The sequence below is a fragment of the Mytilus californianus genome, unplaced genomic scaffold (genome assembly GCF_021869535.1).
Source record: "Mytilus californianus isolate M0D057914Y unplaced genomic scaffold, xbMytCali1.0.p SCAF_3, whole genome shotgun sequence".
NCBI classification, from domain to species: domain Eukaryota; kingdom Metazoa; phylum Mollusca; class Bivalvia; order Mytilida; family Mytilidae; genus Mytilus; species Mytilus californianus.
The window spans coordinates 31,447,659-31,463,550 of record NW_026262679.1 but is presented as its reverse complement, the minus strand read 5'-3'; the positions used below and the strand labels follow the sequence as shown (position 1 = coordinate 31,463,550).

The following is a 15,892-nucleotide window of genomic DNA, read 5'->3' as shown; positions in this document are numbered from 1 at the left end:
GATTATTAAGGCCTTTATTTATATAATGCTCCGTATTTGGTTTCTGTTTCAGATCTCGAACGTTCTCGATGAAATATATTCAGATGCATATCGTGTGCACTACAATCAGTATCATATGTTATAGGTAGCTACAATTGTGTAGAAGTGTTGGCAGCCTTTGTATTTTATCGATGAACCATTCTTGACTTTCGTCTGGGACGTACCAAATGAAAGTTATTCAAGAAACACATTTTTATATAATTTACATTATCTATGATATAGTCGTGTTATCTTTTTGTTCTCTACAACCACAGTTTTCACACCTGGCTTTCTTTCTTTGCTATTTCTCTCAGTTTTGTTTCCTTCTAAATTAAGATCTTGTAGGGTTATATTAAATGTAAATAACACAATTATGAAATTCATCAATTTACAGTCGTTGTGGTTTGTTTGTCTTTAATCAAAATCAAAATCACAGTTACTAGTAAGCAATTTAGGCTAAAATTAACCTATGTTCTGAGTGGTTTGGTATTTATGAAGTGCTACAAATTGCAGCCTCTGTGTGTCAATAGATTCTTTGTTATTTCTTTTTTGGTAAATTGCATTGTATAAGTGTTCAGAAACTATGTGTAGGTTTTCGTCTTCGATTACTTACTTGTATTAATACATTAATAAAGAATGCTATTTGAAATATTGAAAACAGTATGATGAAGGTGACGAACGCCCATTTATCTGCTGACTTGCCATCATCTTCGTCTGATATCAGGACAACTATGGCGTGCCATATACACACAAGGTAAAGAAACGTCATGCTACCAAGTATATACCGGTCCTAGTAAAAATAGTCTAAACGACTTAACTTAAGAAAAATAGTACAATTAAAGCAACTCGTGATCAAAAACTCTACTTACTGCATTACGCTATTTTGACCCCCCCCCCCCTGAAACCGACTTTGATTGGGGATCTGTTAGATTTTAATGTTGCTCGTCCAGTTTTTTTATATTTTGTTTTTGTTTGATGATTTTCCAGTATCCTATATTTTGTGACAGAAAAAATATACTGCTAAATGCAAGTCATTCAATAATTTTCCTTAGAAATGTTTTTAAAGCAGATAGTATTTACGTAAATGGTTAGGTAACAGGTTACATGTACGTATATTTTTTTTTGTAAAATTTGGCAAGCAACTAGTGCATACGGAACTGAATACTTTTATCCTTCCGGAATAAAGAAAATCGAATTTCCTGCAGAGAGACGTACAAATGAGTAGAATACGCCTAAATATTAGAAGAAATGTTGAATATTTTTAATTCACATAGATAAACAGTTTTTGTCTTTTGTCCTTACATTGGTTATGTTCATACTTCGTGCCGATCTGGTGAGTCAAGACATTTCCAACTGATTTTTACAGTTTGTTCTTATGTCGTGCTGTACACTACTGTCTCATGTTAGGGGATGGTAACATGTTTAATCCCGCCAAATTCTATGTGCACCTGTTCAGTGGTTGTCAGTGGTTGGTATCTGTCATATCTGGATGTTGTTTTGTCATAAATCAGGCCGTTGTTTTGTTTTGTTTTATTTTTTTTTTCGTTTGAACTGTTTTACACGTTTTCATGTCGGGGCCTTTTATAGCTGACAAACTGGTATGAATTCGCTCATTTGTTGAAGGACGTATGGTGACCTATGTTGCTTAAATCCGCTTCATATGGCCATTTGTCTCATTGACAATCATACCACATCTTCTTATCTTATTTTTTTCTTAAACATAAGTCTTACTTATTGTCTTTAAAATAATAATAATATTATTGACTGAACAATTTCCGTTTTATTGTTATGAAATTTATTAGGGATCACCATAGTCATTTTTGCTATATAAATCATTGAAGTGAATGCGTCATTTGTACATGTATATGGAACATTGTAGAAATGGATTTAAACCCACCAAGTCACGATAACTTTTGCCTTTTTTGCGTTTTGCGCGCTGTTTTTTTATATTAATACTAATAATACTTATATTACATGTAAACTCAGCAAAAGTTTCAAAGTCAATAGACCATGACTAGGGGGCAAGGCCAAATAATCTCCATGAAAATAAAATGTGCAAATGCTAATATATACAACTGCATACCAAATATCTTTGACCTACCACTAGTGGTTCACCATAAACTAGACCTAATCACAAATTATTCATACATTGTTGACGCCGCCGCCGACGCCGGAAACAGTATTCTTATGTCTCACTTTTTGACTCCGTTAAGGCGAAACAAAAACCGAAAAATGGACCAGTGAATGACACCTGTAAAAGTCCTTATTTGACACAATTGCACTAAATTGTTTGTGAAATAACTACTGAACCGCTTTTTAAATCAGCGTTATTTTTAGAAGTTGAATGTAAAATTTCTCTTAATATATTAATGAATGATACTTGACGAACCATTCACCAGTTTAGAACCGCTGACAGCCACAATCAGTCAGCGTAAGGGAAATGCATATGTATATCGTGAACAATTTGAAAGGTTGATAATGCCTTCAGGAAGCCGATTTTCAAGATAATTATCATTAGCTTGTACATTTCAACAATCAAATATACTTGTAAATCTATATTACATAGTTTGATAGAAACGCACATTTTCAAGTAGATCATTTTCCTAACCACTGGGGAAATCATACAGTGAGATATTAAGACGACAGTAGTTTACGGAAAACTAATACCGATGTTCATATCTCGCAATTAAATTCGGAAGAGACAAATCAAGATAACAAACAGAGACTGGGGAATCACATGTACTCCAAAAGGATCGAGACCGGGAGTGTCGACAGAGTAAGTGTCTCCTGCTATGCATGCGATCACCCACCATGCGAATTCACGCACAGGAAAAATTGTCATAATCGGAAAGAGGACACACTCGATAAAAATACAGATCAGACGACTATTAGAAGTGAGAAGTTGAATTTGTGTATTGTTAACATGAAAAAAATAAATGCATGACAATGGCTGCTTTGGGGGAATGTATGAAACATTTCCTAGCCGCACCGAGATAGAAAAAAAACAGTCTCAGTGACTTCGCCCGTCTTTCTGTCAGCTTGAGGTTGCATCTTAAAATACGAGGTCCTTTGACGTAATTGTCTGTCAAATGACTGTGTGATGCGCACATGTTGTGTTTGTGCTTTTCACTTTTGCTTTCAACATTCATCACTGGTTAGCAGCTTGCTGTTTAAAGGAAAGCCGAGGTTGTAAGTCTTTCCTGCCAGTCACAGTCTCTTAAGTCTTAAGCCTCTACAGTAGTACCTATGTGGCCCAGATATGGGATCCTCCCCGAGGTGACAGATGGCAACTGAGCACCTTACGACCCTAGGCAGAACCACAAGGTCTCGAAGGAGGTTTTGCCCCTAGATACGAGGCATGCTAGGCCCAACGGTGAGTGAATATGCCCTGATGCCTGTAAACCAAATCCCCAACTATGGGTAAATAGCCCCACTGCCCTGTGGGTGACCCTGGAAAGTCAAATAGATATAGGAAGATGTGGTATGAGTGCCAATGAGACAACTCTCCATCCAAGTAACAATTTATAACAATAAACCATTATAGGTCAAGGTACGGCCTTCAACACGGAGCATTGGCTCACACCGAACAGCAAGCTATAAAGGGCCCCAAAAATTACTAGTGTAAAACCATTAAAACGGGAAAACCAACGGTCTAATCTATATAAAAACGAGAAACGAGAAACACGTATGAACTACATAAACAGACGACAACTACTGTACATCAGATTCCTGACTTAGGACAAGTGCAAAAAGGCTATTACAGACAACCCAGATAGAAATCCGTTAGCATGGTAATGCAATCATCTACGGGAAGAACTATCCAGAGAGAAAACCCGACCCATCAGAGTGAAGGTTTGACGTGGGGCTTACAATCCAACTCTGTAAAAAAAAGAGCTTGTTACAGAGACCGGAAACGCTAAAACAGCGTGAAGGCCTTATGCTACTTCTGGCGCGGAGAGAATTTAGGTTAAGGAAAGGTTGACGCAATGGTTTCATATACTAGTATATGGAAATGTTTGGTCATAAATTACAAATAATGTTTTCAAAATGCCATTTCGATTACATTTTTGTGGCGTGAGGTCCATTAACATTTTCGTATTCTTATACCTGTTAACAATATCCTACAATACATCAGGATCTCATTTCCATGACGTCTATCCCAGGATGGATTTCAAATCAAAAAAGTTTGGTAGCTATTTTGTCAAGTTAACATTCTACCGCCATTTTGGTAGGTCCTTTTTCTACGTAAAATTCCAAATATGCCAATACACATATAATGCATCGTGATCGCATCACATAGGTTATTTGGAAGATACATTTTATTGTTGGTAGAATGTTTGACATAATCGATATATAAATGATTACATATTGCCCTTTTAATACGACCATGTTATGTATCTAAAACATATAAACATGCCTGTACCAAGTCCGGAATATGACACTTGTTTTTCAATCGTTCTGTTGGTTGACAACGTACTTTGATTTTGTCTGTTTTTTTATGGACTTCCCCTTTAGATTTACCTTGGAGTTCGGTACTTTTGTAAGAGTTTCTTTTTTTTTACTTTATTTCGTATTATTTATTTGAAGTACGTTTTATAATACGATTTTGGTGAAGTTTGTTATTTTCTTGTATTTTTTTACATTATCATTTAACACCTACTGTGTTTATGGTTATTCTTATTGAAGAGTCTGAACTTCTGAACTGTGGGGCCTGATGGGGGGGGGGGGGTCTCATCACGATTCACGAGTTGATTTTTTTGTCAATCACGATTCACAGAAAAAAAATTTCCATGATCACGGATCACGAAAATATAAAAAAAAAAAATCTGTAGAAAAACGGATCACGATAGCGAAAATGCGCCGATCACGAAGAACGAAAATAACCCATCAGGCCCCTCTGAACTGCCTAGAAAACAATTTGTTAATTAAACTTACCAATTGTGTCAAATAAGAGATCTTTGGTATAGTTTGATTGGCAACAAATTTAAAGGCAACTCCAGTTAAGACAAGTGTAAACGATAGCTGTAGTCGATTCTGTGGTTTGTTCCTGTCTACAGAAAACGTGGCTATCGACAATGAGCTAATGAGTGTCTACAAAAAAAAATAATATCTTAATATCATTACACTTGAAATATATCGACTAATAACTTAAAGTCTGTATAGGAATGGGTTGAAGAGTTGATAATCTTGAGATATTAAGTTCTGTTTTAAAAATACAAAAAGTCAGTTTGATCGCGACGGAAGAGAGTAGTGCTAAGTCTTAACATGACTTTGTAGTTACAAAGACACCACTCCTATTGTTGTAATTATTGCAATCATAACAAGATTCATTGTCCTTCTAAAAAATTATTGATTTGGCACCAGTGATTGAAATGTGCATACTCGAGAAGTTATGAGTGTACTTGATTGGTATTCTTAAGTATTTCAATGGGAAGGAGACGATATTTTTCCCTTGGCCTCCATTCTGAGTTCTAGTGTAGAAAATGATTAAATGTTTAGCTGTAAATACCGTTCCCCAGATATTGGTCTGTTGATACCAAAATAGTGTTTACGATTTTTTCCACACAGTCGAGTGCTTGATTTCAGTCTTCAGACTTAGATATAAGAAGATGTGGTATGAGTGCCAATGAGACAACTCTCCATCCAAGTCAAAATTTATAAAAGTAAACCATTATAGGTCAAAGTGTGGTCTTCAACATGGAGCCTTGGCTCACACCGAACAGCAAGCTATATAGGGCCCCAAAAATTACTAGTGTAAAACCATTCAAACGTGAAAACCAACGGTCTAATCTATATAAAAAACGAGAAACGAAAAACACTTATGAACCACATCAACAAACGACAACTACTGAACATCAGATTCCTGACTAAAGACAGGTGCAAACAATTGCAGCGGGTTTAAACGTTTTAATGGTACCAAACCTTCACCCTTATCTGAAACAATAGTGTAACATAGCAACATAGAAAGACACACTATAAAATATCAATTGAAATGGCTTAACTCAATCAAAAGACATATTAACACCAGTGAACCTACACTGAACAAACAAATTTAATCTATGTCACAATGTAAATACAAAATAAATAAACTAAGGGAAGAATAATTAAAGTAATATGTTATACCGCTGTGAAATGTTAAACAATTTAAGAAAAACAAAAATATCAGCCATTTGCAATTACTTTGAACACAGGTAAATGAAAATATTTTTGTTGTTAGGTATACGTGTACAGTTCAAATGGAGAAAGGAAATATTTTTACAAAATAAATAATTTTGATGTTCATAGTACGAAGAAGTGAAAATTTATAGTAATACCAAACACTTATCAAAGCTGGTATATAGACCAGATATAACCCTGAATATGTAAACATTAAATAACAAAAAAGCATTAGTACATATAACGAAAACTACATGAATATTTAATATCAAAAGTAAACCCGAACCGACATCTTCACATCAATATTTTTACCTTTTTCACTATTAAAATTATATTTTATTGTCACGATTCGAACGACTTATATATGATTTTTAAAACAGATTTTACCTTTTTTTTTGTAATGACAGCAACATCAACACTGTGTTGGTAACTGATACGACAACAAATATGCATGAGAAATATATAATATACAAATGATCGACGTGTGTTCTTATAGTACGGGATGTATAGTGACTCAGTCTCGTCCCGATTGATTTAAGAGACTATTTTCATACATCGACTTTTGACTCCGGAGTGTATATTTTTTCGACACTTACCTTCTCTGTGGTAGGACATTCTGCGCCCCCCCCCCCCCCCCCCCCCCACCACCACCACCTAAAATCCTGGATCCGCCCCTGTCTCCCTTGGTTTACACTTTTAATCTATGACATTTGTCGGGAGAATGATGTGCATTGTATTAGTTTAAGAATAGTAGAAAGAAATCTTCTTTTGAGTGTTTAGTCGGCCTTTTGTAAAGTAAAATTCTGTTTATCCGGACTGTTTAAAGTCAAAGTTATTATGACTGTTCAGATAATCTGTTGTAAATCAAATAGTCTTACCTCTTTCTCAATACACTCTGTTGAGTCGATCGAAATCGAAAGCAATCCTTTTTTTAATTCTTAATCTACTAAGTATTTAGATTCCTCCAATCAGTATGTGTTCTCGTGCTGAATATGCATTTACAGTTGTACTGTTAGCGATTACAGAATAATCAACCGATATTGGTCGACAAAAAGCTTCTCTACATTCTTAAAAACTAACCATGCATGCACATGGGCTACAAATCTATCTTTTCTTTCCTTTGTTTTTAGAACCAATAGATACTTATTATTCCCAGCTGATATTGTATTATTTCCTTCATAAAAAAAATAATTATTCATAAATAGATAATATAATGATGTATTGTTTTGCTTACCGTCTAGTATCAAATAATCCATGTATACTGAAGGTAAGAACAAAATAGACAAGAAATAAAGTAGGTATTTCTTCAAATTATGTGGACCTTGGTGAAGGGCTGAAATTTTGACCGCCACTCTGGAACCTGTATTTTAAGTAGGTTGATAATAATAATAATCACAAAACCAAAATGCGAAGTCTTACCATAATAAGTAAAACATTCCAAACAAAAAATCCTGCACGGCGTCTTGCATTGCACGATATTATAAGACCCGGATGTTTGTATTTGGTATTTGCATATTCTTTGGTTGAAACCTTTGGTGTAAACTCAACAAATTCAAACAAATGCCACTCTTGTTGTTTTGCAAAAGTTTCTGTGTGAACACTTGAGATTTCTTTGATTTCCTCCAAGAGTTCTACATCAGCTTCGGAATGTTCTGTACTGACATTCACTGATAAATCCTGAAATTATCAATCATAAAATAACCGTAGCAAATCAGTTTTTAGTCCCCTTTATCAAAAAAGAAACAGAGTGACACACATGCTCAGAATTATTTACCTTCCTACAAATACTCATACCGTGGCAAAACAAAAACGTAAGAGGAATCATAGAAAACAAAGTTGCGTAAAGATAAGTCATATCTTATTTGCATTTTCGAAAACTAAATATTTACATACAATTCCAGCCTAATTCATTTCAGTTTCAAACCACCTCGGCAGTAAAAGGATCGGTATTTACAACGAAAATTAGATTCAAATGTCAATAAATTGTATTGTTTTGAATTTGTATGTAATATTTGCGGCTGGACAATGAGCGTCTATTGAAAAATTAATCATGTCATTATGTCAGTTTTCAAGTTTTCAACATGTAGACTCAATTACTGTTGTCACATCTATGGTCGCAAAAATGCAACATCTTCATCATTTCGAACTAATGGATGCCGGTAGCATCATGTTTTTTTTTCCAAATCTAGCAATTAACAGCCTTGCGTTCCGTAATTATAATTATTTTTAATCAATGGAAGTATTTATATGGACCGGTCGTAAGTTCGTCCTTTGGACTATATTTTAATACTCATCAGATTGTCTGTGTTGGAGATATAGAAATGGTATCATTTTCAGTAAAAAATTGAAGGTTCTTGCAATTGAACCATAAATGAACCATAAAAATGATATTAAATGAAAGGCGACACTTCCATTCATTGAAAAGTAATACGATATCAGTTACTCAGACAACTAAAATCATTCAACTAGAAAGGATTGAGAAGATGTGTAACTACATTTGGTTAGTTACCTTTTATACATTTTCCAACTGAAAACAACAGTGATATGATTATGTTTTATCTTATGTAAACTGAATGCTTTGATAAGGCCATTTATTCACAATCATTGTGGGCCTATTGGAAACGTTTAGTATATCGAGGGTAACTATAGGTAACATGGTTTTAAGATGATAGACTTATGAATGGATAACATTAAGGAATAATTTCGAAATTTGATGCATTGGTTGAGCGACAAAACATGTTTAAATATGAGAAATCTCATTGAACCCTCTGATGATATCCAACCTGTTATCTTCTGAATGTTTTTGGTTCGCTAGCCTATTCACGCTCGCTGACGATTCATTACCAGGTTAAAAGATTGTGATAGATACTACAATTCCTTCTCTTGTACATAAAGAGGAATAACTCTAATTAACACAAAGATGCAAGATTATATGTTGGAAAAAATACCTGGATATCAAATGGAAACAACAAGAGTTCTAAATTTTCCGCGAATGTCGCCTTTATTCTTTGTTTATCTATAACAAAAGCTTCTCCGTTTTCTTTCTGTAAAACTTTCCAATGGTCATGTCTGGTCTCTGACAGGACATTTTGCACTTTTATCTTTGCGTCCCAGTAACTCTTCCAGTCGATGTCCGTTGACTAAAATAAACGGTTAATGATATTTACAAACAACATTTTTTTGTTTTATATTTCAAATTATATGTAACAAGTAAAGGCTGCATATTTGCATATCGGAATAAGCCTTTTTCTGATTAATTGGTATATTGATTAATTACCAGACGATTGAAAGAATTGAGAAACTTAATGATTTTGAATATTTAATGGTCAAAATATCACCTTCCAAACTACATTTTCAAAAATAATCATAGAACCTAACATCTGTAAATTCAGAAATTATTGCGAGGTTTTTATTAATGCAAATAATGCGACTGGTTGAGTATCGCAATATTAAGAACTCGCATTCTAATATCTGATACATATATCATGTATGACGATTTTCCCGAGATCTCAATATATAATCTTGCATTTTTGTCCATTCTTTAAAATTCGCAATAATAAATGCACGCAATAATTTCTGAATTTACAGTATTTACTTACACATTTACCTTTCGTAGCTATTTGGAAGAATATTGTACTGCTAATGCACGTTTAAAATTTGGCATTGAAGGATACCAGGACCCAAAATAATTTGATTCGTATTTAAAAGTCAATAAAACTAGAGCATTTTGATAGATTTTTATTTTGTTGTTTAATTAGTTCTGTCGCAATTGCAATTTCAAGCAATCTTAAAGCTTTTCTTATTTGAATCGTTTCTCACATTTCAGCAGTGTAAATCAATGATGTAAGAGCTTAAAGATTCATATTTCAGTAAAATTCACAAACCTCTTTGAAATGGCCATATTAGCGAAATAAATAGAGTGGAAAATAATCCATTTTCCGTTCATTCAGCTTTTAACATAATCAAAAAGGAGATGTGAGGTAAAGATCAACGAGACAGAAATTAATCAAGACATGTTAACTTCTAATAGACTTTCAAACCAATCCAATTGGAATGAATCCGTCTATTGACCATTGTTTAGTACTGGCAAAGTTAAATCATACATTTTGATTGTAAACTTTGACTATAAGATTATCATTTATTGTAATAAAACTAACTTAAAGGTTCAGATTCCCCGAAGGAAAAGTTTTTGGCTACTGTGTTGGCGTCCTTTTTGATTTTGATAGTTCAATGAATTAACCTTTGCTTCTCAAACATTTGGCTTCGGTCGTACCTGGTAAAGCCTATCTAAGAAATTTGTGTCGTGGATGTGCACAGAAATAGGTTACATCGCTTATACTAAACGTCACCGATAGGTACCCTCGATATACTAAACGTTACCCATAGGTACCCTCGATATACTTAAACGTTACGAATAAGTACCTCGACAATTATTAAGGGAATAATCTATAAATTGCAAGTTATAAATTTTAATTAGCTGTAACTGAATTCATTAAAGACTGAATATTAGACGACACATCTGATTATCAGCAACGTATTCCATATGAGGTCAAAATTATAAAAAAAGAAGTAATAACAGACAAGAGGTCAACTTATATCATCTTCTAATGGGTCTCTAGAAAAAGTAACGTCTCTGTAAACTTGAACGTTCATTGTTTTTGTCTTTAATGTCATAAAACACAGTTTGTGACAATAAAAGATAGGCGGAAGACACCAAAGGGATATTCAAACTCATACGTCGATTACAAACTGACAACGTCATGGCAAAAAAAAACGAAAAACGACCAAAAGACAAACAACAGTATACAAAACACAAATACAGAAAACTAAAGACTTAAGCAACACGAACCCCAACAAAAACCGGGAGTCACCGCAGTTGCTCCGGAAGGGTAAGCAGATCCTGATAAACATGTGGCACTCGTCGTGTTGCTCATGGAAGTATACTAGTATACTCAGCGATAAGTCTAATTTGGTGAAGTCACATACGCGGAAAAGAGGATGGACAATGGTTACGACAATTGGAACATATTCGTAGTCATCTGTTAAACAGATATTACATAACGGTCAACTGACTCGCGATGGCGTCCGTAAAATTGTCGAAGGTATTAAATCAATATCCAATCTAATTAAAATATAGATCTCTGATTTCGTTATACTACATATGAGTAGTATAACAAAATCAGAGATCTATATTTTAATTAGATTGATCAATATCACCATTTGAAATCTTTAGTTTAATAGCTTCCTTGTGAGCAGCAACTCTCTATCAAAGGAATTATGATAGATAATGCAAGCTCTGGAGTATCGTATCAACTAAGATATATAGACTCCATATGCAGGCGCTGCTGAAATGTCACTATATAAAAATGGAAGATAAGAGACAGCCTCAACTGTGTCTGGTGTATCCTTTATTTCAGGATCGATTGGTAGATGCTTTCAACGTAGAATTATTTAGCGAGAGGACAACATCTATACAGTGGATGTTAAAGGATAATGCTAGCTTTTTTTCATTCTTCCAAAGAAGCTCTTGTGTGAAGTCTGCCTCATATGAATGAAGGAACTAGTTGGCAAGAAGAGGAGTACAGTTTGATTCCATGGGAATTACATGTGTAAAGGATAGAAAAGTCAAATGTTTTTATACTATTGCAAACAGGAAAGAGACTTAGATTATATGTACTTGAACAGAGCTTTGAAATTTTAATGTTTATGAAAATTAATTTTAATATTTTAGAAAGAGGTTTCGTGGAGCACTTGGATGTCCAGCAATATAACATTGTTTGTAACGACACTAATGTAATTTAGGAATCCAATAAAGTGAAGGAAGATCCTTTTTGAAATTCAAGTTGTTATTGGCTTTTTAACTTACTTTCAGTAACTGCGAGTACTATCAGATCTGTACTGTGTGTCTTTTGTGTTTTTGTTAGGGTTTTTATGTTCTTTGTATCGATCTGATAAGTTATGCCCTTTTCAACTGATTTTTATGGATTGTTCTTATGTCGTACTATTGCACCACTGTCCCAGGTTATATCGTTTATTGATGTATATCATATTTGTTTTTCGTTTATTGATTTGTACATAAATCAGGCCGTTAGTCTTCTCGTTTGAATTGTTTTACATTTGTCATTTCGGGGCCTTTTATAGCTTACTATGCGGAATGGGCTTTACTCATTATTGAAGGCTGTATGGTTACCTATAGTTGTTAACTTCTATGTCCTTTGGTCTCTAGTGGAGATAGGCAGTAACTTCCTCGTGCAAACTGTATGGTATTAATATTTTTGCATTAGCTTTTTTTAAGCGTATATAATTATGTAAACAAAAATGCGCTTCAAACTATATATAGAGAACTCGCTCGTACCATACGCAGTTGGTTAATATGTCAAATGTATTTGATATGGATCTTATTAATACATTTTTTTTTTACTATATATTTGGGTATCCGATCGGAATAATACTTCAAGAAAGGAATTATTTGCTAAATGTAATCAACTAAGTTAACAAGGGCCCCATAGAATATGTTTAACAATTAAGACATTAAAACTTCAACTGTATTACACTGTATAACGACCAATAAACAATCTGTTGTAAAATATTTTCCATGCAAACATAGACTACAGACTTTTGTGATTTTCATAGTGATTTAATTACATTTTTGTTTGGTTTTTGTTCATTAAAATGGACATTTTATATCCAAACAAATATTTGAGGTATCTGTAAACATAAAAGGTCAATAGTACATGTACCAAAAAAAAAAAAAATAACCACAAGAAATTATTTTTTGTGGGAAATACAATAGAAATATAAGCACAAATAATAGACATTTAACAGTTTAAGATGCCTTTACATTCGTATAGTTATAATAACGTTGCGTTTCGAAAGAAAAATGAAAAATTTGAAAGGGGAGGGTTGAATGGTGGTTTTTATGGAAGTAAATAGAGTAGTTCCTACAGTGTTGTAGGAAGATAGTGAAACCTTTGAATCCTTTGTACTTTTTGTAATCTAGGTGGTAAATAAATAGGACTATATTGCTTGAATACGTATTAAATATTCAATACCTTTATAAAATAGTTTATTTTGGAGAAATATCTTTCAACGAACTTATGAGAATATTTAAGTCCAGCAATGTCATTGGTGGTGACACCGCTTCGTCATAAAGATGTCATAGTTAACACGTTTGACCACAAATAGCCATTTTACATGGTTTTTAGGAGGTAATTTAAATTACATTGAATTTATACTATCATCGGTGCATACACATCTACACACGACAACTTATGACAGAATACGCTTCGGGTAATGCTGTTTCTCATATCTAAATGTTGATAGGAAGAACTAATGCAGTTTATGCAGCTTTGACAGTTTTCTCCTGGAATTTGAAGACATTCAAGTAGATATCAACATACAATTCAACTATAATATGACTAGAAGTTGTCAGAAAAATGTCTTGTGAATATCTGGAGGATGTTATCATGTCATTTTAAGTGACATAATTTAAAGAAACAATGTCTTAAAGTTATTATTTTGTTTCATTTGTAAATTGATAACTTACAGTAACTGCTTGCTTGTCGAGCTGGGGTTCTCTCCATCTGGACTGTATATAAACGTCTGCTGTGAAATTTTCTTTAAGCGTGTCAATTTCGCCTATTTTCAGAAATGATACTTTGATAAACACTTGTCTCTGTAACCAAAAAAAAAAGCATAGCACAGAAAATTAGTATTAACGTAATCTTTATACTGTTAATGTAAGATATATGAATAATCAAATAAAGATTTAAGGTTTTCTGTGAGTTTTCTTTTATAATATTGTGTGTCCTTCAGATATTGGCTGCATGGTGCCTTGTCCGCAAACATTATTAATTAGATATTAGAAGTGTTTAAAAAAATATTGTACAAAAGATCAATATATGAACATTTTATAAAACACCATTTCTTTTAATTGTATAGGGGGGGGATGTCGTTGTGGTAAGAAAAAGTTCATACGGATCTTAACTAAGTTATTTGGAATATTATATAAAATTTGTAATACCGCGTGCCGTATGTCTCCTATGGAGGACAAAACATAGAGCAACGGTTCCAATGCCAGAATATGATGTAATAGTGTTGTTTTTGGAATCAAGTTGACGTCAGCTTTAAATTTGATTACATTTTTTTTTTAAATGTATTAAAATAACATATCATTATCTTACATTTTTGTATTTATACGTTTTCTTATTTATAGATAGGTTGTTTTTAAACATTATTGGTTAACCGATCACATATAAACAACATTTTTCATACCATGAGAATGACAGAGCTATTTCTATCAGGCGTTAAAAAATACATGTTGCATAAGATAATATTTCAAATGATAGTGTAACGTTCTGTTATAATTGATTTCTCCCTTTGATGTTGTCAGCAACACATAAAAACTGCATTACTCGAGGCTGTAGTTTTCAATCAAAATCACTTCACATTCGATTAATCGTTGGCATTTAAATCTGTTTCTCCATACTTTAAGGCATTCTGTCGTTAAACACATGCTGTTACAAATACATTTTCTCATTATCATTGTCCCAATCTGTACTTTCCCTAACAAGAAAATCTGCTAAATCAAATACCAAGTTAGATAATTATATAATCGAATTTACTTTTCGTATAATCAACAGGGAATTATAACTTCTGGCGACCATCTCGCTTCAGAACAAAGTCTTTAATGGTGATAAATGCCAAATGAAATCGATCAGGAAATGCTATGTGGTATGATGTACTGTCTATTTTTTTTTTTTTTTTTTTTTTTTCTTTTTGTTAATTCTTGTTATTTATTTGTGAATTCTATAACCAAAAGAGAATCATAGCATCTTCGTCGTCACTGCCTAAGTGAATAAGTGTAGTAGTGAATATTTTCCTTTTGAAAGAATGCACAAGTGTAACGGAAGATCTACACACCGCAGTGAAAGAACATTACTTTTTATCAATCTATAAAATAAATAAAGTTGAACTGACAATTTATTAAATTTAAACATAAAAAAAAACGTTATGATCATGATTCATGGGCAAGCACTGGCTTCAAAGATGATGTCAGAAACAGTTCATTACTGATAATTATATAGACCAAGTCAAACTCTGACGCGAGGTCAATTTCCGAAACAGAGTTCAAATTAATTCCATGCAGTCTGCAATACTCTACTTATATTTTGGTCAGTTTTTCGTAATATAGAACGGAAAGATATAATCCCTGTGGAGAAGGTTAGCTCAGCGTAGCGACGTTGTCGCTGTTTCGCAGTTTCAGTCTACATCAAAGTGAAAGATACCAACGGGACATTCAAACATTCCAAATTAAAATAACTGCGTTCGACGATCGAGCTTTTATGTTTAATCTCTAACTGGAACCCAGGAGATCTAAAGATAAATGTAAGAATTGAACATCGTCTCGTTAGTTTTCGACCAGCTTTAATTACCACGTTCGCCTCTGCGTTTTATCAAAAACATTTTGCCTAAATAATGATTACAGTTTGTTTTTGTATCGATGTGTATTTGTATAAGAAAAGGTAATAATGATAATTTATGGTTCACTCTGGCTTTCCATAAATGATTCTTTTATCTCATTTTTTTATATATATTTTTCAACTGATTTATTTCAGGAACATGTTTTTCATTTTTTTTTTGTATATAAGGTTACATCTAACTGAAGTCCTGTTATTTAAATGCACTTTTCCTACTGAAAACAGACGATAAGGGTCGT

At 33.3% G+C, this 15,892-nt stretch overlaps 1 protein-coding gene across 1 annotated transcript in view; it reads right to left on the bottom strand.

Annotated features, from left to right (window-relative positions):
* The window catches only part of LOC127734368 (cys-loop ligand-gated ion channel-like), a 34,405-nt gene that overhangs the window by 2,899 nt on the left and 15,614 nt on the right, over positions 1-15,892 (bottom strand). Inside the window, exons 2-6 of the mRNA XM_052244204.1 lie at positions 13,721-13,849; positions 9,123-9,314; positions 7,594-7,851; positions 4,954-5,109; positions 632-808 (exon numbers count right to left, since the gene is read on the bottom strand). Coding sequence (XP_052100164.1) covers positions 632-808; positions 4,954-5,109; positions 7,594-7,851; positions 9,123-9,314; positions 13,721-13,849 — 912 coding nt within the window. The remainder of the gene's footprint in view (positions 1-631; positions 809-4,953; positions 5,110-7,593; positions 7,852-9,122; positions 9,315-13,720; positions 13,850-15,892) is intronic.